Source organism: Echiichthys vipera (genome assembly GCF_963691815.1).
Source record: "Echiichthys vipera genome assembly, chromosome: X".
In the NCBI taxonomy this organism is placed as follows: Eukaryota; Metazoa; Chordata; class Actinopteri; order Perciformes; family Trachinidae; genus Echiichthys; species Echiichthys vipera.
Genome location: NC_139825.1, coordinates 12,047,949 through 12,073,491, shown reverse-complemented (window position 1 = coordinate 12,073,491; position 25,543 = coordinate 12,047,949). Strand labels below are relative to the sequence as shown.

Below are 25,543 nucleotides of genomic sequence, written 5' to 3'. Positions count from 1 at the left end.
AGAGTGACAAGCAACGCGGATGCATCTACAGCCCTCCACGGGACACTTGAGAACAGAAACAGATTAGCCTTGCTGAGTCATAGTAAGAGGCTGAGACTAAAAGTCAGCCCGAATGATGAGATTACCTACAGGATGACATGTGGGGAGAAGAATGAGATAGTGAAGTCAAGTCAAGTCAGTTTTATTTACTGTATATAGCACATTTAAAAACAACAGGAGTAGACCTAAAGTTTTTTCAAATCGAGGCAGCTGGGTTATGCTCTGACTAATAAAGGTATACATGCTTAAGGCCCTGATCAGACAGAGCTGCAAAATGTGAGGCTTACAGCACTACTTTTTTTGTTGTTGAAGCTGACCCTGACAGACAGAGCGCTTTTAGCGGGGGCAGTGTATAACTGTTTTTCAATGAGAGTTTAGCTTTTTGCACACTGTTTTGCATTGCTGACAGATATCTCCACTTTTGTTTGCAGTTCACAAACAACACAGGGTAAAAGGATGAAACCTTAATGATCAAAAGGATCTTGCAGTTTACCTAGAGTGACATCTATAGTGAGCTGGCGTTTGTCTTAACACAAACCATGAACTGTAAGCTACCAGTTGTTGTTATCACCTCCATTGAAGTTGAAGTTTTTCAACTGGAGTTTAGGGCGCTCCTGCAAAAACATGAGGCGAATAGAGCGGAAAAAAAGTGCAAGGTTCTTAGCAACGCAAAAGCAGTGAGCAAAACAAATCACACCCATTAAAAACGATTTCAAAAAGCAGGACGAGGCTGCTAAAAAGCAGGTGCATAAAAAGCAATGGTGTATGATGTAATACAATAAAAATGAAGAGAGAAGGCTAGACTAAAAATGGAAGGCAAGAGAACATGGTAAAATGAAAGTAGGACTGGTTCACTACCTGAAGTGGAGGCACCACTTGGCCGCTTGGCCCCGCTCTGTTGGAAGAAGGCATCTTTGCTTTGAGAACCTTCCTGCCCCACCTCAACTACTTGTACCTGCTGTAGGGGGGCACTCCACTTCATGGTGTACTTGGGGCCGACAGGGACCAGGCTGCTGATATCCGGAGGCCCCCTGGTGGAGATAAAGAGAGAAAATTAGAGGAGGGAGTTTAGAAGAAAAAAACAACCTGAGAGAAATCCCCTCCCTATCCGCATCCTGCTAACAGCACTGCACTCAGCTCTCCATAGGAGGAGAAAATGTCATGAAGAAGACTCTGGAATGGGGATTAGAATCTGTATGATCATCCATGTTCCCTGCCAAAATTGCACCCCTGGCTGTGAGGAGGAGTTCATTGCTATTCATGTATTCCTGTAATCAAGCAGACAATCAACATTGGGATCGGTTTGTCAAGATCCTGGAGGGCAGGCAAAGTCAACTCCAGGACACTCAAGTTGAATGAGACGTAGAGTGATAATTACTTTGAAGGCTGAACAAGAGGGCTTTAAGCAACATCTTTGACAGGAGCTTTGCAAAATATACAAAATCCCTTTCCTGTTTACTTCAAGAGGCAGAGAGAGAGGTTGTGAGAGAGAAAAAGAGAGAGAGAGAGAGAGAGGGAGAGAGAGAGAGAGAGAGAGAGAGAGAGAGAGAGAGAGAGAGAGAAAGAGAGAGATGTGATCAATGGTGCTGTCACAGAAGATAAATTGGAAAGAAACCAAAAAATGTTTTATGTCAGTAATCTAGGACTCCTGTAGCTGTAGTTAGGCATTCTACCATTTGTTTAAAGCTGATAAAGCTCCTGCAACTTCAGATAGTGCTCAAAACCCCTAGCAGCTATTTCTCTTCCCCATGCCGTTTGCCAAAACATCCTTACAAAACCTAGGGCATCACATTAGAGCCCTGTGCCACCTTATAGCTATTTCTCTGTGCAGTTTCAGACTCTCCTTTCAAAACTTACAGATGACTTCATGCTAACAGTACTGATTATGAAAACTTAAGCAAAGTATTTATGAATGCAAGGGCATTTAGTTGGACTTGTTCTACAAGAGGGACTTACTTGACATTTATGTTGGCACAGATGAGTACTTCATCAAAGAGGAAGACCTTTCTCTCCTTCGACTTCAGGACTTGTCCCCGATCGCCGTACACAGTCTCAATAAGCGTCTCACAAAGGACCAGTGACCCCTGTTCCGAGTTCAGTTGCTAAAAGGGACACAGCAATCAGATCAGAGGCGGAGGAGACAGCATCACAAAAGGACCAGTCCTCTAGAGTTCAGTGCCTGGAGGACACAGTAGTCAGCCTTGGAGGAAAAGATGTCTCATACGGGACTAGCAACACATTCATGCTGCTGAAGGTCATTTAATGTGCTTACACGTACACACATGCACACACACACACACACACACACACACACACACACACACACACACACACACACACACACACACACACACACACACACACACACCTATACCCTGTTCATACAGTGAACTTGGTAAAAGAGAGAATGCACATGATCTTTCACTATCTTTACCCTGCACACATGTGATGAGGGGACCTAAAGACAAACAAAAGGGGCAAATCGGGAGCTGCCATATACTCTCTTTTTCTAAATACTTACAACACTTCAGATAATTCTGTCTTTTTGTCTGTACTGTACTGTCCACCATACAACTACCACCATTCCAAATTGGCTTAGCTTACAATCACTGGGACTTACAAACCTCACCAAATCACAAAGTAACTACACATTGATGTATATGTACAAACAGCTGATTACACACCTTCACACATACATGCACCCACACAAACACAGTTAATGAAACCAATAACAGATGCAATTTATGCTACAGTATTTTGGCACATGCTGTGTTTTCCAGCATTCCATATGTTTGGCAAAGAGAAATAAGAGAAATCCTTATTTTTTTATCACTCTGGTAAACCTTTTTTTATGACTGCCTTAATCAATACATTTAGTTTTATGCATACTGCACCAATCTAAGCCAGGCTCATCACAATGTATAGTACAAGCAGAAGCTTCAAAGTCCGAATATGGAGTTCACATCCTGATTTTTTTTTGTGCTTGTCCAAAAAGGCACACATTTTCAAAATATGATTCCCTCTGCTGTGTCCATTCTACAACCTGCAGTGCAGTAACACATGTGACCACTTTTTAGAGAAGGGGATGTCCTATCTGCAGGCAATCTGTAGCTGATTTTGGCTGTGGCTCAGATAGCACACAAAATGAGTCATAAGTCCAAGCAGGACTGCCGTTTGATGGCCACGAAACCATACAACTCCCTCAAGAGGTGGGCCGCTATTAGAATATACCCTTAAAGTTTCCAAGCATTAATAGGCACAGAGGGCATTGCGAGAATAGGTGCGTGTGTGTGTGTGTGTGTGTGTGTGTGTGTGTGTGTGTGTGTGTGTGTGTGCGTGTGTGTGTGTGTGTGTGTGTGTGTGTGTGTGTGTGTGTGTGTGTGTGTGTGTGTGTGTGTGTGTGTGTGTGTGTGTGTGCGTGCTTGCGTGCGTGCTTGCGTGCGTGCGTGTGTGCGTGCGTGCGTGCGTGCGTGTGCGTGTGTGTGTGTGCAAAACCTATTCTCACTCACATTGTTATCTGTCCCATTGTGGCGACTTAGATACTTTGAGACAAAGAATGAATATTTCATTGGGTGGTTATGGGGGCAATAGAGGAGACTGTTTCCTATTGGAATTCTGCAGTGTCACCGCAGCAAATGGAATTCTGTGTGGAGTGGAGGAGATTGGCCGAATCAGCTCATCTCAGAGACCTGGAAAGCAAGGGCTGATAGACAGAAACAGAGGGGGAAGGTATGAGAGAGAGGGGGGGGCAGAGGAAGATGCAGTCACACTAGTGAAAGAGAAGAAGAGTGTATAAGTGGAATTAGAAAGTAAGCAAGAGAGTAAGCAAGAAGGGAGGTAAAGTGGAGCGAGAGGAAGAGCGACAGGGTGAAAGAGATAGCTCTCTTACAGTTTCCAATTAAATGTCTCATTTACCCCCTAATTCTTCTTATTCAGAGCAGCATTTGTTCAGATTTGCAGCGGCAGGACTGTAATTTCAGTGTGGTAATGGAGAGGCAACGCCTTTGCCATTGCATTTGGTACTGTTTAGGGATGATAATGGGCATCATTTCTGGGAGATCCTTTCTCTGAAAAAAATGCCTCCCTAGATTAATTTGTTGGAAAGTTATATAAGTGATTGCTATATACTAGCTTAATTTATAAGTGCTTGACGCACAGTGATAACAACGAAGTGGAGTTAAAAGGCTCAGGTACTGCATCACAGTTGATATGATTGGGGCATATGTGTCTGTAAGTGTGCCTTCATGTGCACAAGGCAGTGCATGTGTATCCAGTCACCTTACTGAGCAGGCGATCACTGACACTGCGGGCTAGTTGTTGAGTCTCTGCAATCTGGTCGGCTACTCGCTTCTGTTCATTCAGCTTCTCAGCCAGCATCTCCAGCTCTGTCAGTGCGAGCTGCAGGGGCAGACGATCCACGTGTCCCTTTGGTGTATTCTTAAGCATGTCCTAGAAAAGGTCACAAGGTTATTTTAAATTTGCAGTGCAAGGTTAAAAGAAATACAAAACCACTATATCATTCAATACTTTCCTCTGTATCCTCCAATATTTTGAATTGTAACAAACAAATGTGTTCTGGTTGGTCAAATGTAGGTCAAATACTGAGTTTAGGTATGTGACTGTCCCAGATTCCAGGGGACTTAACTGTGTACTGTACATCACACTGGTTGTGTAAGCTTTGTAAAGCTCATTCCATTGCAATTTCTACCCATTTGAAAGCAGTGTTAGCTAAAATAAACAAGTCAAATCTCTTTGGCTTGCATGTCTATATTTGTCCTGCATCCATGACACAGTGAAAGCTTGGTGTTGTCTTGATATGCATCTCAAATGTACCTCAGTTCCCTGTACTGTATGATTTAACGTACAAACTTCCTATTTAGAGTCCTGAGTTTAGGCTAGAAGAAAATGCCTGATTCACATTCATAACTTATCTTCTGAATTTATGGATAATCAACGCCTACTCAGGGATGAAATGAGCTTCTGCAGATCCAGCAAGTCAAGCTCAAATCCAAATCTTTGCTCAGAATGGAAAGTGGAAGAGTCGGGATGTAGAGCCAGCAATATGAAAAACTGGTGTAGCTAGCTACTTTTCCAGGTCCAGTTAACCCTAGTGTAAAAGTATGTGAGGTATAACTTACTATACTTTAGATAAGTTCAAATCCATAATCAATTCTGTGACCTTGCAGCTTTGTATCTTTATTAGTATATGTGTGCTTGAAGCTTTAATTCCACCCGTTTCTCATATTGTAAGTGTTTAGCTTATGAAACTTGAGGGATTCACTTAATTAAAACAAATAGCCCTTTGCAAACAACAGTGTTTACCTGCAAAAGCAGTATGAACTGAGGGAATCTTTGAATGGGCTTGACCATCAGGCCATACAGAGTGATCCGGTCAACACTAGATGCTTGCTTCTTCTGGAAACAAAATGAGGGAAAAAAAGTTTAAAACAGAAAATGCAGATGGATATATATTCATGCACAGAAAGGCAATTAAGAGGAAACTATGCTATTCCTACTTTAAGAGGAGCTTGTCAGAATCCTCTACGGACATTGTGTGGGCGTGTGAGTGGGTGAATAAGGTATGAAAATCAGGGTCTGTTAGTCATCTGAGAGTATGAAAGAGGAGATTTTTTAAGTGCGTTATGTCTAATGTATTACTGTGGGCGTAGGTCAGGCGAAGATGGTTTCGTACAGTGTCAAGTCTGTGCCACGAGGACACCATCAGTATAAAAAGGCAAATCACAGGGCACATTTAATAGATGATATGGTAGTAAAGGTTGGATAAGATCAACTGAGACAGAAATAAAAAAGGGAAAAAATTGTTGCTGAAACTTAAGAGATCTTATATATATGATCTGTTATACAGTCGGTTTTCTTCTTTCAATCACTATAGGCCCAATATATTGTTCCTTAGGGTTATACTAGGGTAAAACTAGTTTTGATAAACTAGTTTTGCATTTCTAAGATGATACATTTTATGTATGATTTATCCATCCATCTTCAACCGCTTGTTATTGGTGTCGTGGGGGGCTGGAGCCAATCCCACCTGACATTGGGCGTGAGGCGGGGTACACCCTGGACAGGAAGCCAGTCTATCACAGGGCACATAGAGACAAACAGAGACAGACAACCATTCACACTCACATTCACACCTACGGGCAATTTAGAGTCAGTTAACCTAATACCTGCATGTCTCTGGACTGTGGGAGGAAGCCGGAGAACCCGGAGAAAATGCACGCAGACACGGGGAGAACAAGTAAACTCCACACAGAAGGGCCCCAGCTGGGATTCGAACCTGATACATTTATGATAGATTTTAAGTATTACAAAATAAATTGGACTGATATTGATATTGGGGTGGGTGATTCATCAAATATACTCAATGTATTGCTGTTCTACATAGGATGTAGAGCATTCACCCACCAGGGCGACAAACGAGGTCCGCCTGCTGCGCCTGTGACGGCTACACGGCAGGATGCCTGTCTGCACTGGAAACCTTGCTGACCTTTTCCCTCACCCCTGATGCAAACTGTTTTGAGTTTTCTGTTTTATTTGCAGGGTTTTTTCCCATATCCCACAATGTGCTTCCCACAGGAGCGCAGTGAGGGAAGTGCTTTCTTTTATCCGATACCCACCCCCCCATACATTCATGTGATGTACACCTTTCCTACCTTTCTTTCATTTCTCCTTGGGGATGAATAGTAATCTTTAATGTAGTAAATAACTTTTTTGCGAACATCAAGTACAAATTGTCATGTTATTTTTTTAACCCTGGAAGATAAGACTCTGGCATTTCACTTCTCTCACTCTCTCCTGGCTGTCTCCCATTCTACACAAATACTGCCAACCTAAGTCTTTCCCAAAGTTAGGGTCGGGACCCAAAATGGGTTGTTGACCCATTTTTATTGGTTCACCAATCAGCAGAGTAACATAACATACTCATATTCATCTTCTCCCGCTTATCCGGGGTCAGGTTGCAGGGGCAGCAGCTACAGCAGGGGACCCTAAACTTCCCTTTCCCAGGCCTTATTAACCAGCTCTGAATGGGGTCCCCAAAGCGTTCCCAGGGCAGTGTGGAGATATAACCTCTCCACCTAGTCCTGGGTCTTCCCTGAGGCCTCCTCCCAGCTGGACGTGCCTGGATCTCCTCCCTAGGGAGGCGTCCAGGAAACACCCTTACTAGATTCCTGAACCACCTCAACTGGCTCCTTTTAACGAAAAAGGCCCTGGGGCTTTATTTTGAGTTCCTCATGAATGACTGAACTTTTCACCCTATCTCTAAAGGAGACGCCAGTCACCCTCCTGAAAACCCATTTCGGCCGTTTGTACCTCCGATCTAGTTATTTGATCCGGCCTTCATGACCATAGGTGAGGGTAGGAATAAAGATTGACCAAAAAGCTGTGCTTTACAGCTCAGCTCTCTTTCTTTCTCCGGTCAGTCTCACACTCCATTGTCCCCTCACTCACAAACAAGATCCTGAGGTATTTCTCCTCCTTCACTTGGTGTGAGGACATAACATGAACAATGCTATGATATGTAAATTCCTTTTCTGAAAAAATTCAAGAAGCCAATAAAAGCGTTTTTCTGTTATACTGGTCTATATATACAGCCCAGATACTGTATGTTAATCCCCTTTCTTTCTCCTCTCACACACCTTGACCTGAAAAAATGTGTTTATGCTCTCTGGCTAAGGTAACATTAAATGTGACTTCTGTGATTCCCTCACTCTTGATCACAATTCATGATGTATTTTTTGTAAGTTTCGGTCTTGGAAAGACACCAAATTTCTCTTTTGGGTCTCGAGCTGAAAAAGTTTCAGGAACCCCTGATCTAGACGACAGATGTTGGTGTGGAGGATGCCATCCTCTACACGCTGCAGTCCACTCCCATCTGGATAAGGGAAGCGGCACAACAAGGATTCTCTTCCTGGACTTCTCCTGTGCCTTTAACACCATCCAGCCCCCTATACTTCAGGACAAACTGGACAGGATGGGAGAGGACCCCTATCTGGTAGACAGGGTCAGAGACTACCTCACTGACAGGCCACAGTACGTCAGGCTGAAGGACACCACGTCTTACACTGTGGTCAGCAGCACTGGAGCTGTGTGACATACAGAAGTACGCCGATGACACAGCCATCGTGGGATGTATCAGGGATGACAGAGAGGAGGAGTATCGGAGTATGGTGGTGGACTTTGCTCTCTGGTGCCACACTAACTACCTCCAAGATGAAGGATCTGGTCACTGCGACTAGTCCTGCTAGAGGGAGCTGAGGGGGAGGCTGTATTCTTAAATCTACTTCATATATATTTGACTAAGAGTTTATTGGTTATCCTAAACTGTATTTTGTGTATATATATATATATATATATATATATATTTGTAAGCTGCTGGAAACTTAATTTCCTAGCGGGAGTCATCCCAAAGGATCAATAAAGAGAAGTCTAAGTCTCTAAGTTTATGACACCACCACTAGGGGGCAGTGTCTCTTTAAGTGGCAACAGGAAGCCATGAGTGAGAGCTGCAGAAGCATATTATACACCGAACAGCTATTGCAAACCTGTTTGCATCAGCAAATGTCTGTTCACATCTTATGCTATACAGAGCATTTAAGACAGATTTGTCCATCAAAGATGGTGGCAGTAAAGGCTGGCATCATTTCCATACAGCAATCTCAGTTGAGGAACTCTCTCAGGCCAAGAAAATCATCATCCTTGCAGTTCAAGAAGAGACATATGCCCAAGAGTACACCTGTGTAGGAAAAGGGAAAAATCCTCCTAAGGACAGTCCTCTGAGAACATTGCATCCCATTATTGATGTTGATGGTTTTTTTCAGCCAGGAGAGAAAAATCCTCTCATCATTCCCAGAAAGCATCATATAGCAACACTTTCGGTAGACATTACCACCAGAAAACGCAACATCAGGGACAACTGTTCACCGAAGGTGCCTTACGTGCTGCAGGACTCTGGATAGTGAGCGGAAAAAAGGCGTGTGAGCAGTGTTATTTATGGGTGTGTCACATGTCGCAAACTTCGTGGCACACCTAAAACACAGAAAATGGCAGATCTTCCTGCGGATCGCCTTTCAACTGAACCTCTGTTCACAAATGTCAGCCTTGCCGTTTTTGGCTCGATGACAGTGTCCTCACGTAGGACTCCAGGTGGCCTTGCTCAGAGTGAATGGTGGGTCATGCTCTTTACTTGTATGAGTGTAAGAGCTCTTCACATCGAGGTCATCGAGTCTCTGGATACATCAAGCTTCATTAACCTTAGGCGGAAGTGGCCGCTATCATCAACGCCAGACCTCTTATACCCATGTCCACTGATCCAGATGATCCACTCATACTTACACCGGCAACTCTACTCACTCAGAAAGTGAGTCTCCCTTCTGCACCAGTTTGTGATCAGGTCAAAGACCTCCATTAAAATCAATGGCACCGAGTCCAACATCTGGCTCAAAGCTTTTGGTATAAATGGAAGAGGCAATATCTTTTGTTACTTCAGCCACAGAGGAAGTGGCAGTCTTCCTAGCATGACCTTCAGTGTGGAAACATTGTGCTTCTCAAGGACGACCAACTAAAGAGGGGTGGCCTCTCAAGTACCCCCTAACAAAGACTGCAGAGTATGCAAGGTGGAGATCAAAGTCTCCAGGAAAGAAGGGACTAAAATGTTAATGCGGTCTATCACAGAGGTAGTTCTCCTTGTAGCCCCTGAGATCAAGCCAGAGTAAATGTCATGGACTGTTGAGTAGTGGCGGTCTAATCCCACCAGGCGGGGAGTGTTCTATTACCATAATTTAGTTAAATTGTTCTAGTAGTATGTTTATGACACCACCACTAGGGGCGGTGTCTCTTTAAGAGACACAGAAAGTGGCAAAAGGAAGCCATGAGTAAGAGCTGCGGGAGCATATTATACACAGAACAGCTATTGCACACCATCTGTTTACATCAGCAAACATCTGTTCACATCTTATGCTATACGGAGCATCGTTGGTACAGCATGTGTTATCTATGCTAAGGTACAATTACAGTTCATTATTTGTCATTACAAAAGGTTGTTTGTGAACTTCGGGGGAAAATGTCGATAAGCAATTCTCAGTTGATTTCATTATGTGATATGGCTCCCAAGCTAGTCTTCATTGATTTAATGTATAACATATGCTACGTGTACTCTCAGCAGGAGTTTAAAGTATAGTTAAAGCTACGCTATGCGTAACTAGAGTGATAGTTCAAAAACAATAAATACACAATACATATGTAAATATGAGTACGTTAAAAAGGTTTAAAAGGACTGATTTGATTCAAGATAAAAATATGTTCACAGCGTATTTACAGTAAACTTTTTGTCTGGTTGCGCTATATTGCTGTGTTCTCAGTTTCACCCTTTTCAAGTCAATAAACCTGTGGATAAACTGATGACTGTCTTCAGAGTTTTGATGAGAAGGAGGCGTTTAATTAAATGCCAAGATATAATCAGCACATACATTGAGGATGGCACAATAGGGATTTAAGAACTAATGTCAGAACATACCTCTCCCCTCACTCAATATGCAAAGAAACATAAAATAGATTTAACAATAATGGAAGTCGATGAAGAGAAGGCGTTTGATAGAATAGAATGGTCCTACTTGTTTAAGGTATTAGAGGTATGCAACCGTCCAGTTAGTTTTATAAATATGATTAGAACCTTGTATAAGTCTCCTGAAGCATATGTATATACAACCCTTGGCTCAAACAATTTTGAGACAAAAAGATATAAGAGGTATTGAGATCGGTAAGAAGCAATTTAAACTAAGCTTATTTGCGGATGATCTATTACTTTATTTCAGCAATGCAAGCATCCACCTCAGTCCCACACGTAATGAATATAATCTCAACCTTTTCAGAGATCTCAGGATATGAAATGCTTGCTAAAATGGAGCTGTTGGCCATAGATCCTTGCACAAAGGTCTTGCTGTTTGATCTTCTTCCTGGTGCCAATCTATGATACCCACAGAAATAAAAATAAAAAATTAAGTCCTATAATAAAATAAATAAATAAATAACTTGCAGAGTAGCACAATGCAAACAGTAGAGGGCTTAGCTTGACTGACTTGACTGAAAAAAGGCAGCCAAAAACACCTCCACACCCGACCTGAGCAGAGCGAGATGGGTAAAATGAAGACTGCTAGTGTATTCTGCATTGTTCAATGTTGTATTCCAATTGGTTAGATTGCAGATGTGGGTCAAAGCAGCAGTCACATTGTGGGATTTCGATCTCTGATCGTCAAAGTTCTGTGTCAGTCAGAAGGGGGGGGGGGGGGGGGGGCTCATTTCATAGTATGATCGAGACGATCAGCACCCTTGTTATTCAATTGCGTGGAGCTCTGCTAACAGGTCACAATCTGAGGCGATTGTTTCAGTGTCTGGTCTATTTTTTCCAATGAGCAGGGGGTGAATCTCATCAGATAACGCAGATAACCCAGTCCTCTTCTCCTCCAATTTTTACATTGTGACGTATCAAAACGTGCCCATGGTGTCACTTCTGTTTGATTGTTTTTGTTTCTTATGACATAGACTACTTGTTCCACACATTTGTTAGTTGTCTAAACAGAGAGCGATAGAGATGAGCATACACACACACAGACACACACACACACACACACACACACACACACACACACACACACACACACACACACACACACACACACACACACACACACACACACACTCTAGCAAAATTGCTTGTTGACCAGAGAAATGCGCTCCTGGTAGAAACAGACAGCGGCTGCTTTTCGCAGCGCTTCCACCCCAAATAAAAATCCAGTGTAAACTGGAGTTTACTAACTTCAGCAATGTAGGTTGACACAATAAATGCTGCACCTCTGTCATGCTGACCACTGTCTTTTGAGTATCTGAGGTAAGAAACCTGAAGTCCAAACAACCAAGAGCTTCCTTGATGCTTGCAGTGGCCCCAAAAAGATTAAGGCAAAGAGGAGGTGTTTCCTTGAGCCCAGGTAAGTTGTCTCAGTGTAATGTTTTTATTTCAGTTACTGAATAAAAGTTTATTCTAACATCTTTACAAAATATTAAAGCTGACTGTCTTAGTATCTTCAAATTTCAGTGTTCTGCTTGTAATCACCTCTTACTGAATATTTCGATGCAAAAGACACACATCTAGTTGTTATAAAAGAAGCAGGAACATTTTACTTTTTTTTGTAAAATATATTTCTGGTAATGTCACCTATCTTGAATTGCATGGGTTGCCAGGCAACCTCATCAGCACAGCAAGAAGCCTCAGCATGTGCAGGTGTGCTAGAAATGAGGGAACTGTGCCTTAAGGGGTCTTCATATGATAAGCTTTTTACGCTGGATTCACCGTGAGGTTGGGTGCAGAGACCCAGTAAACGGCTAAATCAACGTTAGTATTAAAACAACCGTTAGCTCGTAAACTGCCTATTCACAAACCTGGTGCGATGCTTATGAACCTCCAATCATTAGGTTTCTTCCGAGATCATGATATGACTTTGATGTAACATTAAATAGTTCGGGATACTCAGACACACAAAAAATACGTTTTTCCTTCATCTTTCGGCTTGATGTCCCTCTCTGGTTGCCTAGGAAACGTAAACATCCCACTCAACCCTTCTATCTCATTGGTTACGCTTTTGAAAGGTCAGCGGCAACGAGGTCAAAGTTCTACTGATTTGAACTTTGAGCGCAGCGACAGAGAGGCAAATCTGAGCGCTGTGTGCTGCTACCTTGGGCGCTGCCGCTACACTGGACTCTACCGCCTCTTCCATAGGAAATGAATGGAACAGCCGGCGCAGAGCGTTTTTTTTCTTCAGATTATCATGTAGAGAGGACTTTAAGTTAATTTTGGGTTAAAACACTTGACACTTGCTTTTGATGTCAAGAAATGGGCAAAACTGGATATGCCATTGGACCTGTCAAGTGGTCGCCGCCCTCCAAAGCTGATGTGAATTGGATTAGGCCCATGATACCTCCAGCAGGTTTATAATAAGTCCTGCCATTCAAGCACCAGCTGCCTCAACAACGAATTGGACAACTTCTAAGACCATTATTGGTCTCAATAATAATAACCTATTTTTCCGGACTTTCTGTTTCAATATTTCAGGGTCCAGCAAAAGAAAGGAGAAATGTTGCCCAGAGAATGCTCACCTAAATGCCCTGCAAATGTAGCTCATCTGTTACGTGGTAATATCTGATAAACACTATTATTATAGATACTTATATTCAAACATTGACTTGAATTCACCCTATCCCTGGTGGTGTGCCTGTCCATAGAATATCCTCCAGAATATTTTAAAACTAACATAATGAATTCTGTCATTGATTCAGTGTCTGTGTCTAGCCAATTTATTATTTGGCTTGTCTTCCCACTGCCAGTGAGAGCAGCGGGACAGACAGAGGAACCTTTCAACAGAAAGAAAAGGGACACATGTTATCTGGAGTAACATGCAGGGCTGTCAGCTGTGTGATCTGGTTCTGTAAATCAGCATTACAGCTCAATGATTCAGGTCATTCTTATGCATGAATGCCAAGTGCACAGGGAATTGGTAAACTCTGCCCATTTAAATAATTCCTCGCCACTCTCCTTGTACCCAAGCACTATTTCACTATTTTTCCATGTTCATGATCCCTAATTAATATTTGAAACATTCAGTAAACAGTACAATAAATCTTGATTGTCTAGTTTATGGAAAGCTGTCGAATCTTCAAATTTTACATAACCACCAAATTAACCAAGTGTGTTGCACGTCATTTCTTTTCATTCATTTGCAGATTTCTCCGTATTTTATTATAAAACTCATTGAAGCTTTTCAAGATGGTGATTTTCATGTGATTATAACATGAATAAAAGACAATTTTTCACACTAAATTATTTGTCTCTTTGGAAACCTGAGAAGCCTTTAGCTTTGGGGGGTTGCTAGACTCACCATCTGCTGAACACTACAAAGGAAAACAGAGGAGCTGGATTTGAAAATTGAGGGAAACCATATTGCGCTCACCTTTAGGAATTCCAGAAAAGCTGGTTTGGACATGCATGCCTTTTTTATAAGAGCAATGGCATTGGTGAAGTTGTTCACGTAATCACTGTATACATCCAGCACCATGGACTTGGAAAACTGTGGAAACAGAAACAAACATATTTTTTCATCAATAAGTGGCTCTAGTGCTCTGCCATGTTTGATAAGTTTGTCTTTACAACAGCATCCACAGTCATGTAATTTATTCTGACATCTTGAATGTTTGGCTAACCATCCTGTTTGCAGGGCGACCCGTAGGTAATTTCAATGCACACAGGGGAAAGAAAATGGCCATTTAAATATAGTACTTTTTTAAAAATTGGTTTGTTTACCATCCCAGTTACCACAACACCCTTCACGAGCCATTTAAGAGGTTGGGCAAAGGAATGAGTTGGTGGAGTGTGAGAGAGTGTGGGTGGGAGTCGGTGTGTCTGTTGTGGAGTAAACGTTTATTCTCTCTCCTCAATTAAACTCACACCAGGCAGCTAATAGTGACAGTTTGAGGAGTGGAGGGAATTATCAAATCACATCAAGAACACATCACAATCAAGAAATTAACCGTCTTTGCTCATACTCTGTAGGATCCTACTTCTCAGATATACAGTAACTACAAGACCCACCCAGGTACAAATACATTGCGCATGAAAAAGGGGCAGCTCAATGAGGAGATCACAGTCCCAGCACTTTCCTTTTCCATGTGTGGGATCAATTGATGATAGGTCTGGGGATATCAATGGAACAACCCTATAATGGCCAGCAGAGAAGGATAGAGTTGAATCAGCCCCTCTCAAAATGCAAATAATAAACAGACCTTATGGATGAGCACACTGCAGACACTCACAACAGAAATCTCACACTGAACACTATTATTCTAGTGCCAAAATTTGAAAACACGTATCCCATAGAGAATTGGATGCAATGGAGATAGTCATCACATACATGTTTGGGGATAACTATCCCTGTTTGCTCAACCTAAATCCTGTAGCTTATTATAACTCTAGTAGAAGAGATTGTGTTATACAGTTCGATAGAAATGCAGAGAAAAATTTGAGTTCCTTTCACCCGGAATACAAGTCTTTGATTCCATGTTAGACAGAAACAAAGAATACACACAAGGCAGCAAATAAGCCTCCAAGTTTATATTTCTATTTCACAAATATAAAGACACATACCAAAAACATGCACATTCAGGTACACTCACCGAGGCAACAAATAAGTCTCCTATTTTCTCATTGGTGTCCCACTCAGCCACACGTGACGCCAGTGCGATCTGAAACATGGAGTGGCACTGTGTGATCTCCCTCATTCTGTAAAATATAGGCCGGATCTTTCTTGGACTCAATATACGTGGATCAGCTTCCATCAGTGGCCTCTGGTATTCCTGGTGAGATCATGAAAGAAAATTGGGGGTTTTATTGTTGCTGATACATTTGTGTGTGTGGGTGGGTGCTTATGATGAATCAGCAGTCCACCTTCCTTAAGCATCTCTTCTTTTCAGCAGTATAAATAGATAACTGAGGCACAGCAGACAAACACCCTTTAAATTGAGGAAAATGACGAAATGTAGTCATGGTGCCTAGAAAACACATCAATTTAAAGGATTCAACAACACAACATTTGCCACTAGCAAACATGTTCAGAACTCAAGGTGACTTGTTATCATAAAAGCCAGAATAATAATGGCAAAAGGCAGCTCCCAGCAGAGTTACATAAAACAACATTTGAAGTATAGATTTTGTATTTAAGCCACACATGAAAGACAAAAACACTAATTCACCAAAAATAAATCTACAGTCTTAATTTTTATTAATGTTTTGCAAGTTTTATTTACAAAAATCTGTTACAGCAAATGAATCATCGAAAGAAGGAACATACACAGGCAGTACAGCAAGAATCATTGTGCAATCTGTTTTACAGAAATAACAAAAGTTACAACCCTTAATGTCTAATTGGGCTTGTGGCCTTTCATCGTTTATGCTATATGTCTGGAGACTCTACATTTGCCACTTGGCTGGACTCTAAATAGCAAGAGATATTTCAAAAGATCTAAACCTCCCAAAGTATCACACGCAATCATGTCACTTGATAACAAAGGTAGCTCATTGTATCTTCACAGTGACAGATTTTGCAGGGCATAAAGGAAGCCATTTATTGCAGCTGATTCCATTTTAGTAGGCTCCTCTTATTTCTCTGTGATGAGGAGATACAAGTATCTTTTTCCCCACTAAAAAGAGAGATTAAAGAGGAGAGGCTGCACCCATCCTGCCCAAGCCTGACAGTCTCCCACTCTTTGCATCAGCACAACGCCACAGAAATGAAGACGGCTGTTTTATCAGGATTATTTATGCTGAGACAACTCTGTAATTTGATGGATATCACCGCATCGCTTTTCAGTGAAATTCATAATAACTTAACGGTGAAAATATTTCATGTGTCAGAGAAGGACAACAGGGACTTAACAGCTCACCTGCAAGATTCTCCTGAGGGATTCCAGGTAGCTCCTCTCGCTCTGGATGATGGAGCTGAGGATATGGCGTCTGACAACCTGCGTAGACAACAGACCTGTCAGGAAATCTTGCACTAAGAGGCCATGATGGGGCTCCACTGTGCAGTATGCTTTCAGTTAAGCACGCAGAAGGTTGATGGATAACACGATAATCATGTGTTTGTAATAAGAGCAAAAAGACTCAAAGAGGAGTCATTTGAACAAGAACTCCATGGGAGTTCTGAATCATTGGATTTCCTGTAACATGAAAGAGGCTGTTCTAGCTATTATAGAACACAGATTTTCCAAATAGGTTAAAGAGAATATAGCATATAGATATGTAAAAAATACTGTACAAATGAATAATTTTAACGTGAAGGCCTAGAGCCTTATCTCAAGGCAACTGGGTAAAGAATATTTTCACATAAATGCTAGATGTTAAGTACAGTACATGTTCCTAAATATGCTTTGTGAATATTTCTTTTTGGAAAGGAAAAGAAGAGATGGATGGAAAATTGTCAGGTGCACCTGGTGGCTGGTCAGTCCCTCTGGCATGGGGCACAGCTGTGGGGGAGGATGCTTCACTTCTGACATAGCCACATCCAGGTATCCTGCATCATCCTCCTCTTCTGCACATATTCGTAAATAAAGAAAGGGAAACATATATATACACACGTTATAAAGAGAAAGAGAGAGAGAGAGAGAGTGTGTGTGTGTGTGTGTGTGTGTGTGTGTGTGTGTGTGTGTGTGTGTGTGTGTGTGTGTGTCTCACAATGACAGAGAGGGAAAAAAGAAAGGCAGCCTTCAGATCTCACTGCAGCTGGAGACACGTTGCGACACATTTAGTTTATTACCTCGAAAATAAGAAGAGATTTCTATACTCTCTGAAAAAGAGAAAGAGAGGGACAGAGCTATGAAGAAAGGAGTAAGAGGCAGAGAGGCCTTTGAAAAATAAGGGAAAAAAAGGTTCAAAACAATACTGTATCTCTGCAGGAGATCCAACATATTCTCATCTCTGCATTGGCACAAAGACATTTGACAGTATCAAAAGAAAAAAGAAATTCCCACTTCACTTATAACCATAAAGACACAGATACCAAAAGCTTCCACCGTTCCAATTAAAGACTTTGGAATGATAACAGAGGATTGGTGGAAAAGAAATATAATGCTGCAGATTTCCCTCGATCAACACCTAAAAATAGCATCACTGGCCTCTTTACCTCTTTGTGATGGCTCAGAGATTTCTTTGAGGCGTGCGTCTCGTATCTATGGTTTATGGAGCTGCTCAATGCTCCATTAATGGATGGTAATCTCTCTCTTTTGTTAGGCAAGGGTTCCTATAGCACAACCTATATTGTGCCGCATGAGTCGCTTCATCCTTCTCTTTCTCACACGCCAAAAAACTTTACCCAACCACATCGTCTGTCTTAACATTGAGGAAGCCTGTCTGCTTTATTTATTATAGTTATAAATGCTTATATTCCCCTTAAAGGGATTTGTATAAAGAAAAAGTAAAACTTTCTACTCTATCTGCCTTGAACACTACTTTGGCTTTGCTAGCTTCACACGTAAGCAACTGCCTGTAACTGAAAGGGTCAATCATAGACTGTATAAAAGAGGTGGATGTAGCCTCTGGCTCTAAAATATGAAGGCAATGCCTTAAACAGTGAGTTTACTGTCTTAATCGCTAGTCTTCTTCAGTACAGCACAATGTTCATTTTGTAATTGATCGTCCCATTTAGAGTAAAAAATACGATAAAGCAGGTATGCTTTAGGGCGCTACCACAGCTACCTGTCAACCAGGAAAGAGGCTTGGCAATCCAAGGCACTGTGAATATTTAAATGGCCATGAACGTTTTTGGGGGTGTCTTCCTCTTAGAACTTTGACCCTTTCAAAGACTGTTTTCAGGTCAAAATAGCTAATTGTAATATTTTGGTCACCTAAAAATGGCTTCAGCATTGTACTAAAAGACATTTGTTCCGGTAAGTACATTTTGTTTTAAACCTGTTTTTTCGCTATCCAAAATTAGCATTCCAATTAATAATGTTGACGCAATGCACCTTGCTAACCAAGCTAGGTAGCTAGCAGTAGCTGATAACTTAGCTCCACCCTCTCATCCAAATATGGTCCAAAAGACAACATGGTAACAGCCAAATTGCCCAACTCAAAGCATTTAAAGGGAAGTCCTCAAACGAGTGGGTGACGTCATGATGGTCCACTTCTTTTATACAGTCTATGGAGATTGTAAGGAGTTAAAACACAGACCTCATAACCAATACCTATTATGAAAATAGCATAATTTTCATCCAAGAAAGGCATTACCCAGTTGATCTTTCTTCTGTAAGAAGTTAACTTTTCGCATCACAGCTATCTTGGTCTTTTCAAGCCCATCCTTCGTTCCACTTCTCGCCGCCTTCATGAGCTGCTGAACCTGGTTGGAAGGAGCAAACAGAAACAACAAAGGAGTGTTAGAGTGCAATGAAAGTCCTATACTGTGGAGACTTGATAACCTACGATGCCCCCTCTGGAGAGAGATGGGGAGAAGTGGCGCTCAGTGGGCTCATCATGAATCTCACCATCTGCGACTCCATGTGGGTCGCTTTACAGCCTCTAATCAGAGAGTCTATCAGCATATCATCGAGAGATAATGGTAACAGAGTGAGCTCCACATCAGAGCTGCATTGCTCAGTGTGGGAGAATTCGGTTGACCACAAACTCCACCCTGAGCATCACAGAAGCCATGCAACCAGACTCCACAGACCAAGAATACACACAGGGTGGTAGTATTTTTAAATGATGTTACTTCAGGAAAGTAGGTCATTAACTGGCAGCGAGTTGCACTGGTGTTTATGAAGGTAAATACGCTGAATATTATTTAATAATTCATGTGTCCCATAAATATGTCATGTTATTAAACTAGGCAGGGAAAGAGAGTGTCTCAAAGCAAAGTCACAGTCCAAAGGAAAGCTGGGAAGGATGGTGCAGAGAGTCAGTTAAGCCTTTGAGTCAAATGAGCATAGAGCACAGCATATTTCAGCTTTGGGTGATCATCAGTCCTGTTGACGAACATCTATCCGAGGGATTTGAGCTCTGCGAAGAACTAGTGAGATCTAGCTGGGATCTCTTTCTGGTGGAAATATACCTTGATGTCATAGTTGTGCTTGCCAGACAGCCTCGTGGCCAGTTCACGTTTGGTCCTGGCACAGCGTTCCCTCAGCCGACGTACATCAGGAGAGAGCTACAGGTGTTGGAAAGGGACAGGCAAGGCATGGGGGCAGGTCACATTTAGCCACAAAAGGCAAAGAGAGGAGGAAAAAATAAGGGAGAAGAAATAGAAAATGGAAATAGAGGCAAAGTGATCAAGGCAAAACAAGCTATGCAACACCGGGAATGAATCACAAGCATAGAGAGTAGAGGCTTGGAGCACTGCTTTGGTCAAAGGGGTTATGCTGTATAACACTAATGGACAATGATGTATAGAAGGATGGGGGGAGTTGTGCAGGCAGTTTAGGGAAACAACCCTACAACCGCTTTCAGAAGCAACCTCTGCTCGAGGTTAAGCAGCAAACTGAACCAGAAGAAAACTTCAGGTACACTGGGTGAAAATTAATCGTACAAGACTAATTCAAGACTATGTTTTTGATGAGACTGTGCGAGCCAGAGAGTTGTCTGACCCTAATAGTTAAGGTTCCTCCATTAAATGTTTGAGAAGTGCGGCTGAATCCTTCCTTTTGTTCAGTGACCTGGGACAAGCATGCATTGAAAACTCTGGCAGAATTTCACGCCAAACCTGTCTTTAATTACCTGAGCAACTCGTTCCCAAAACAACCAACACTTTTTACCCCTTTGGTCTCTTGTTTCTCAAAGCATTGATTTTGCAGAAACTCCTGATTTACTTTGGATTACAAAGGAATTATATCCATACATAAACACCTTCAATATGTAAAAATATGTTAAGGTAGGTATAAATCTATATATTAATAATGATTCAACTCAGCAAGCAAAATACTTTTTTTTAATAGTACTCAAAAGTCTGCCTTTGGCTGCTAGGTGAATGCATGTTTAAGACTGGTGAAGCATAAAGAAAATGCAGAACAGTGTGAATGTGCACACAGTGCCATCATGTGGAAGACTGACACTTTGTAGCCGTGCTACACAACACTGATGAACAGCATCCTTGGCGGAGAAAAGGCAAAGAGCTCTCCGGCTTTTTAAACAGAAATGCTTCTTGTTTACTCTCATCCCACAATGAAAGTTTAAGGCCTAGACAGCCCGTTAAATATATGTTCTTTATAGTTTACTTCCAGTTCTACACATTAATAAAGACAACTGCGTTGGGAGGAGCAAGAAATGAAATATTATATATATAGTGCTAGAAACCAACCAAAAGCAAACTGGCTGCTTATGATGCATGTAAAATAAACAGAGACGATGATTTGCATGAGATAAATACACATATCAGACATGCATCCACACACTCGCTAATACTACCTTGCTCCGTGTTGGTAGTTTGGTCTCGTTATCAGACTGTTCATCATAGCTTTCAAACTCACTGGAGCTCCATGCATTGTCTGCATCCAGAGGACCACTGTTTCTCTGAACATCTTCATAGATCATATCTGCTAAACACACAAACATATTACACATCAGAAGCTCCACATTAAGAGTCATGATAGATACAAACATCCTAAAAACATACTATTATGTCACAGATACAAACCATCAGGAGAGAGGGGGTCCTCATTTGGGACATCATCATAGATCACCTCTGAAGCCTCCACTGTCTGCGGCTCAGCTTCAGCCACACATAAAGCTGGCAAAGAAAAGCAGTAGCATCAAATTCAAACACTGTTTTTAAGTAGAAAAAAAGTGCCTTATATCTTTTATCTCCTTTTCTGTTTGAGAGTTGCACCTCCTGTTGTTAGATCAGTCTTTTACATTTCTCCCACAAAAACAACACACACACAAAGACATTTACACACAGCTCCAAACTACATCGCCTGAATCCTTTTGGCACGGCAGAATAGATAAAAGACGCCAGAACTTCTTGCCTCTGGTTAGGAATTTACACAGACTTTGATATTTACATACTTATTGTATAATTTGCATTTAAAAGGTCTTTTTCCTCAGGGAGATCTGGCACATTACATGTGCGTGTTGCCACAAACACGATTGTATCCAGCTTGTTTGAGCTATTGACCCATTCTATCTACACGCTCGGCAAGATTTGTCATTAACTGCTTTCAGAGTGTTTCAGCCTAATTTAGCTCAGTGAGCTTTATTGATTTGGTTTTAAACTGTGATTTGTCTGTAACACTTTCTCCTAAGCCCTGAACAGCAACAATCACTGTTTTTAATTAATCTGATTGGAGATGTGTATTCTGTCATGGATTTTTGGGAGTCCAGTCTAAAATTGGATATAACCTTGGATACAATACAGGAGATGAACAAAGAGAAACTGTTTTTCTACAAAAGAGGATTAGTTACACAAATGTTCTTTATATATCGCTTACTTTCATACGCCTGTGCATTCAGAAAAGAGGAGAAAACAACTGAATTTGTGCTATCAGTCTGACAATCAGCATATCTGCAAAGTGACTGGGCCTCTTGGGAACATGGCTTGTTATTTCAAACATGGTAAACCAGAAGTTCCTCGCTGTGTTTTCTTACTTTTATTTAACTTTTTCTCTACAGCGGTACAATGACACTCTGATAAACTCATCCACAGGTCACAATGACACTGCAGGCAATCGCAAAAATACACTGCCATTATTAACATATCCTAGTTGTTGAAAATGTGAAAGAAAAAAACAAAGCATTTGTGATCAATGTCAACCATGACTATAATGGAGGAGTGAAGGGACATGATTGCTTTCACAAACAGGAAATAAATAATTATTCATAATGATCCATATAAAGTACAAGTGGCAACATATTTCCGGGAGTCTTTAAAGCAATTAAAATCATTATAAACTAATTTATGTTGTTTTAAGAGTTTCCTTTTTCAACTTTCCATATACTATCACATACAATTTCATCATTCAGTTAGTTTAAATATACTGTACACGTTCACAATGACAGCAGAGTCCTGTGTGAAAATACATCAGAAGAGTGGGATATAAAAAAACATTGTGCAGCATTGCAGGGCTCCTTTACATCTCTCATTTCTGAGCCACCTTCAAATAACGGCAGCACTGCTGACGGAGTCGAAATTCTAAAAGCAATTTTCCCTCATGGAAATGGTTCCCTATTGATCCTCATCCTGAATTAATTGGATTCTTGTCATGTCTGCGTAGAAATAAAATCATGCCAGAGAATATGTGTGTGTGTGTGTGTGTGTGTGTGTGTGTGTGTGTGTGTGTGTGTGTGTGTGTGTGTGTGTGTGTGTGTGTGTGTGTGTGTGTGTGTGTGTTGTGTGTGTGTTTGTGTATCTTAGTTGTTATGTGTTTGAATGGAGTGTGTTTGTGTATCTGTGCACACAGATGTGTCTATACATGTGTGTTTGACCTCTTTCACCGTAGCAATCAATGAACCATAAGATGACCAGAGGCCTGTAATATGGTGTTCTTGTTAGCTTTGATCAAGGTCAAGAGATGCAATGTGCAGTACTAACAAAATGCTGGAACACAATTTATATAGCCAGTGTCATTATGGTGTGGGCCACAGTACTGTTTACGCAACTCTGGAGGCCCAATTTAGTTTTCTAACAGATCTGTCCGCTATGTGTAATACACAGGTGGAATGAGCAAGAATCCCAAGGCAAGCTTAAATTTAATCTTTTTGGTCTAAAAATTAACCCTTGATCTACGATACAAGGTGCATCACTTCCCTGTCAATATAATTTAGTTCTCTACCTTCAGAGACGTCCCTGGAGTCAGAGCTTTCCTTGCCGATTTCTTTGCCGCGGCGTCCTGAATCAATCGGCGGCTCCACAGCTGGCGGCTCAACAGGAAGCCCCTGGAGCTCTTCTCCCACATAAGGAGCTGAGGTACTGGGCTCGGCTGTGGCTGCTGCTGAGGCCCTGGAAGGTATCCAAATATTAGCACAGTTTAAACTAACACTGAGTGCTGTGTGCCTCATTACGAGTTAATTTGGGTGAGAGGAAGTAGCAGCAGAGTGGCTGGAGGTAGGGGTCAAAATATTTCTTTGCTATCCAAGCATGGAAATGCACACTCCCTAAAGTCTGACAGAGCACATATTGCTGTTATCAAATTATTGTGATATTTTTGAGGTCACTCTTTTGGAAGTATGAACACTATTTTTCCACATGGGCACCTGTGGATTTTAACGTCCACCCAGGAAGCTGTGCTTTTTCTGCCTTTAGTTTGTCTGTTTATTTGAAGGTTAGCAGAGATATGTCAAAAACCAAACAGATTTTAGTGCAATTTGGAGGAACGTGAGGTCATGGGCCAAGGAAAAAGCTACTGTACTAGGTAGTTCATATAAACAAGTATCTTTAGCTCAAATTATGCTTCGTACACAGACACTATTCACAGAGCGGATCAAAAATTTGTCACAGTATTACTCGGCATTGCGATATAGACCATTTAAAAAAATAATCACTTCACATTTTTCCCATGACCTACTGCACTTAATTAAATGAAAACTATCCGGCACATGAAGTCCATGATTGCCTATCTGTGTATATATGGTATTTTGGTGCAGTTGTAAGGTCAGATACAGCTTAAACATTTCAATTTAATGTGAAGGACATTACCAAATAAGTAACTAGAGGACTGTTCACCCTTGGCAGAGGTTAATTTTTTTAAGTGCAAGCTCAGCAGGCCCTTTAGACATGAAATATTTCCAACTGTACATGATGTGAAAATATTAAAATATTTAGAATTACAGAGTGGATTCCTTTAATTAATTATTTGTGACAACAATTTCTGGAGGCATTGCCAGCCACAAGAAAAGTACAGGTATAAGGGAAGATAGGGTACATGAAGAAGACATTCCGTCATTTTTGGATGAAGTATGGGACTATCTTCCATCACACCTGACAACAATATCTGCCACTTTTCCCCCCATAATTTGAGTTAATAGTGACAACTTCAGCTGTATGTGGGATAAGTTGCTGTTTTACTTATTCAGAAGAACTTTTGCAAGCCCACGTGAAAAAATATAATCATATCTACTGCTTGTTACTTATGATACATTACTTGCCCCTAAGCACTGTCAAATCGTTACCTGTCATGCCTGCGGCTTACCATAATCACTGCTGGCTTTCTGAATGAAAACATGCCCTGAACAGGCTATTAAAAAATAGGGGACCTCACAGGGGAAAATCTTGTTGACATAGCTATCACATGGCCTGTGTTGATGCTGCCAGTCAGGGATTGTCCTCCCCCACATGACTGATAATTTTAGAGGATCCAGGGTATAGGAGAGTCCCATGTAAACTAATTAAATCTGTCCCTCTGCTAAACACCTCAGCAACACTAGCAATGCCAGCAGCAGCAGAAGCTACTCAGACTGATGGGTAACTTGTAGACAAACAAGACATGCCAGGAAAATAATGTGCACAAAAATACATAGATTTGGAGCTATTGAGGCCCCAGCCTGGCAGACTCTTACTTTACATTAAAATGGCCACGGAAGTAGACTGATCTGTTTTCGACATTCTTGCAAACCATTATCTTTTCTTGTATGGTACAGCTGAACTGTGTATTATGAGTCAGAGCAGTCAAGGATAAAAAACAGTATTATGTAGTTTGTGGTATCTGTGTTACCAGACACGGAATAGTGATAGGTAAGATTCACTACATGAATAATGAACTACATCAATCGTGTCAATCACAGAAAACGGTTTCTACAGTTTCTCCTTACGATCTGGTACTCCAATCTGATCCAAAATTAAGGACAAAAAAAATGATATGTAAAAATAAACTTAGACTTACAAGTATAGTATTCTAAGCATTATAAAACATAAAGTTCTGGTTGTGTTTGTGCTTTGCTCTCCCTGTAATGCCCACAACATGTTTG

At 41.3% G+C, this 25,543-nt stretch overlaps 1 protein-coding gene across 3 annotated transcripts in view; it reads right to left on the bottom strand.

Moving 5' to 3' along the window:
• The window catches only part of arhgef10la (Rho guanine nucleotide exchange factor (GEF) 10-like a), a 148,124-nt gene that overhangs the window by 96,301 nt on the left and 26,280 nt on the right, over nucleotides 1-25,543 (bottom strand). Inside the window, exons 4-15 of one of the 3 annotated variants that reach the window (XM_083939748.1) lie at nucleotides 23,413-23,579; nucleotides 21,279-21,371; nucleotides 21,050-21,180; nucleotides 18,881-18,989; nucleotides 17,086-17,186; nucleotides 16,540-16,617; nucleotides 15,274-15,453; nucleotides 14,055-14,171; nucleotides 5,362-5,454; nucleotides 4,318-4,488; nucleotides 1,996-2,141; nucleotides 898-1,070 (exon numbers count right to left, since the gene is read on the bottom strand). In XM_083939748.1, the coding sequence (XP_083795874.1) occupies nucleotides 898-1,070; nucleotides 1,996-2,141; nucleotides 4,318-4,488; nucleotides 5,362-5,454; nucleotides 14,055-14,171; nucleotides 15,274-15,453; nucleotides 16,540-16,617; nucleotides 17,086-17,186; nucleotides 18,881-18,989; nucleotides 21,050-21,180; nucleotides 21,279-21,371; nucleotides 23,413-23,579 (1,559 nt within the window). Of the gene's footprint in view, nucleotides 1-897; nucleotides 1,071-1,995; nucleotides 2,142-4,317; nucleotides 4,489-5,361; nucleotides 5,455-14,054; nucleotides 14,172-15,273; nucleotides 15,454-16,539; nucleotides 16,618-17,085; nucleotides 17,187-18,880; nucleotides 18,990-19,134; nucleotides 19,222-21,049; nucleotides 21,181-21,278; nucleotides 21,372-23,412; nucleotides 23,580-25,543 lie in introns of those variants that run through there. The other 2 variants (XM_083939749.1, XM_083939750.1) reach the window with 2 other exon arrangements.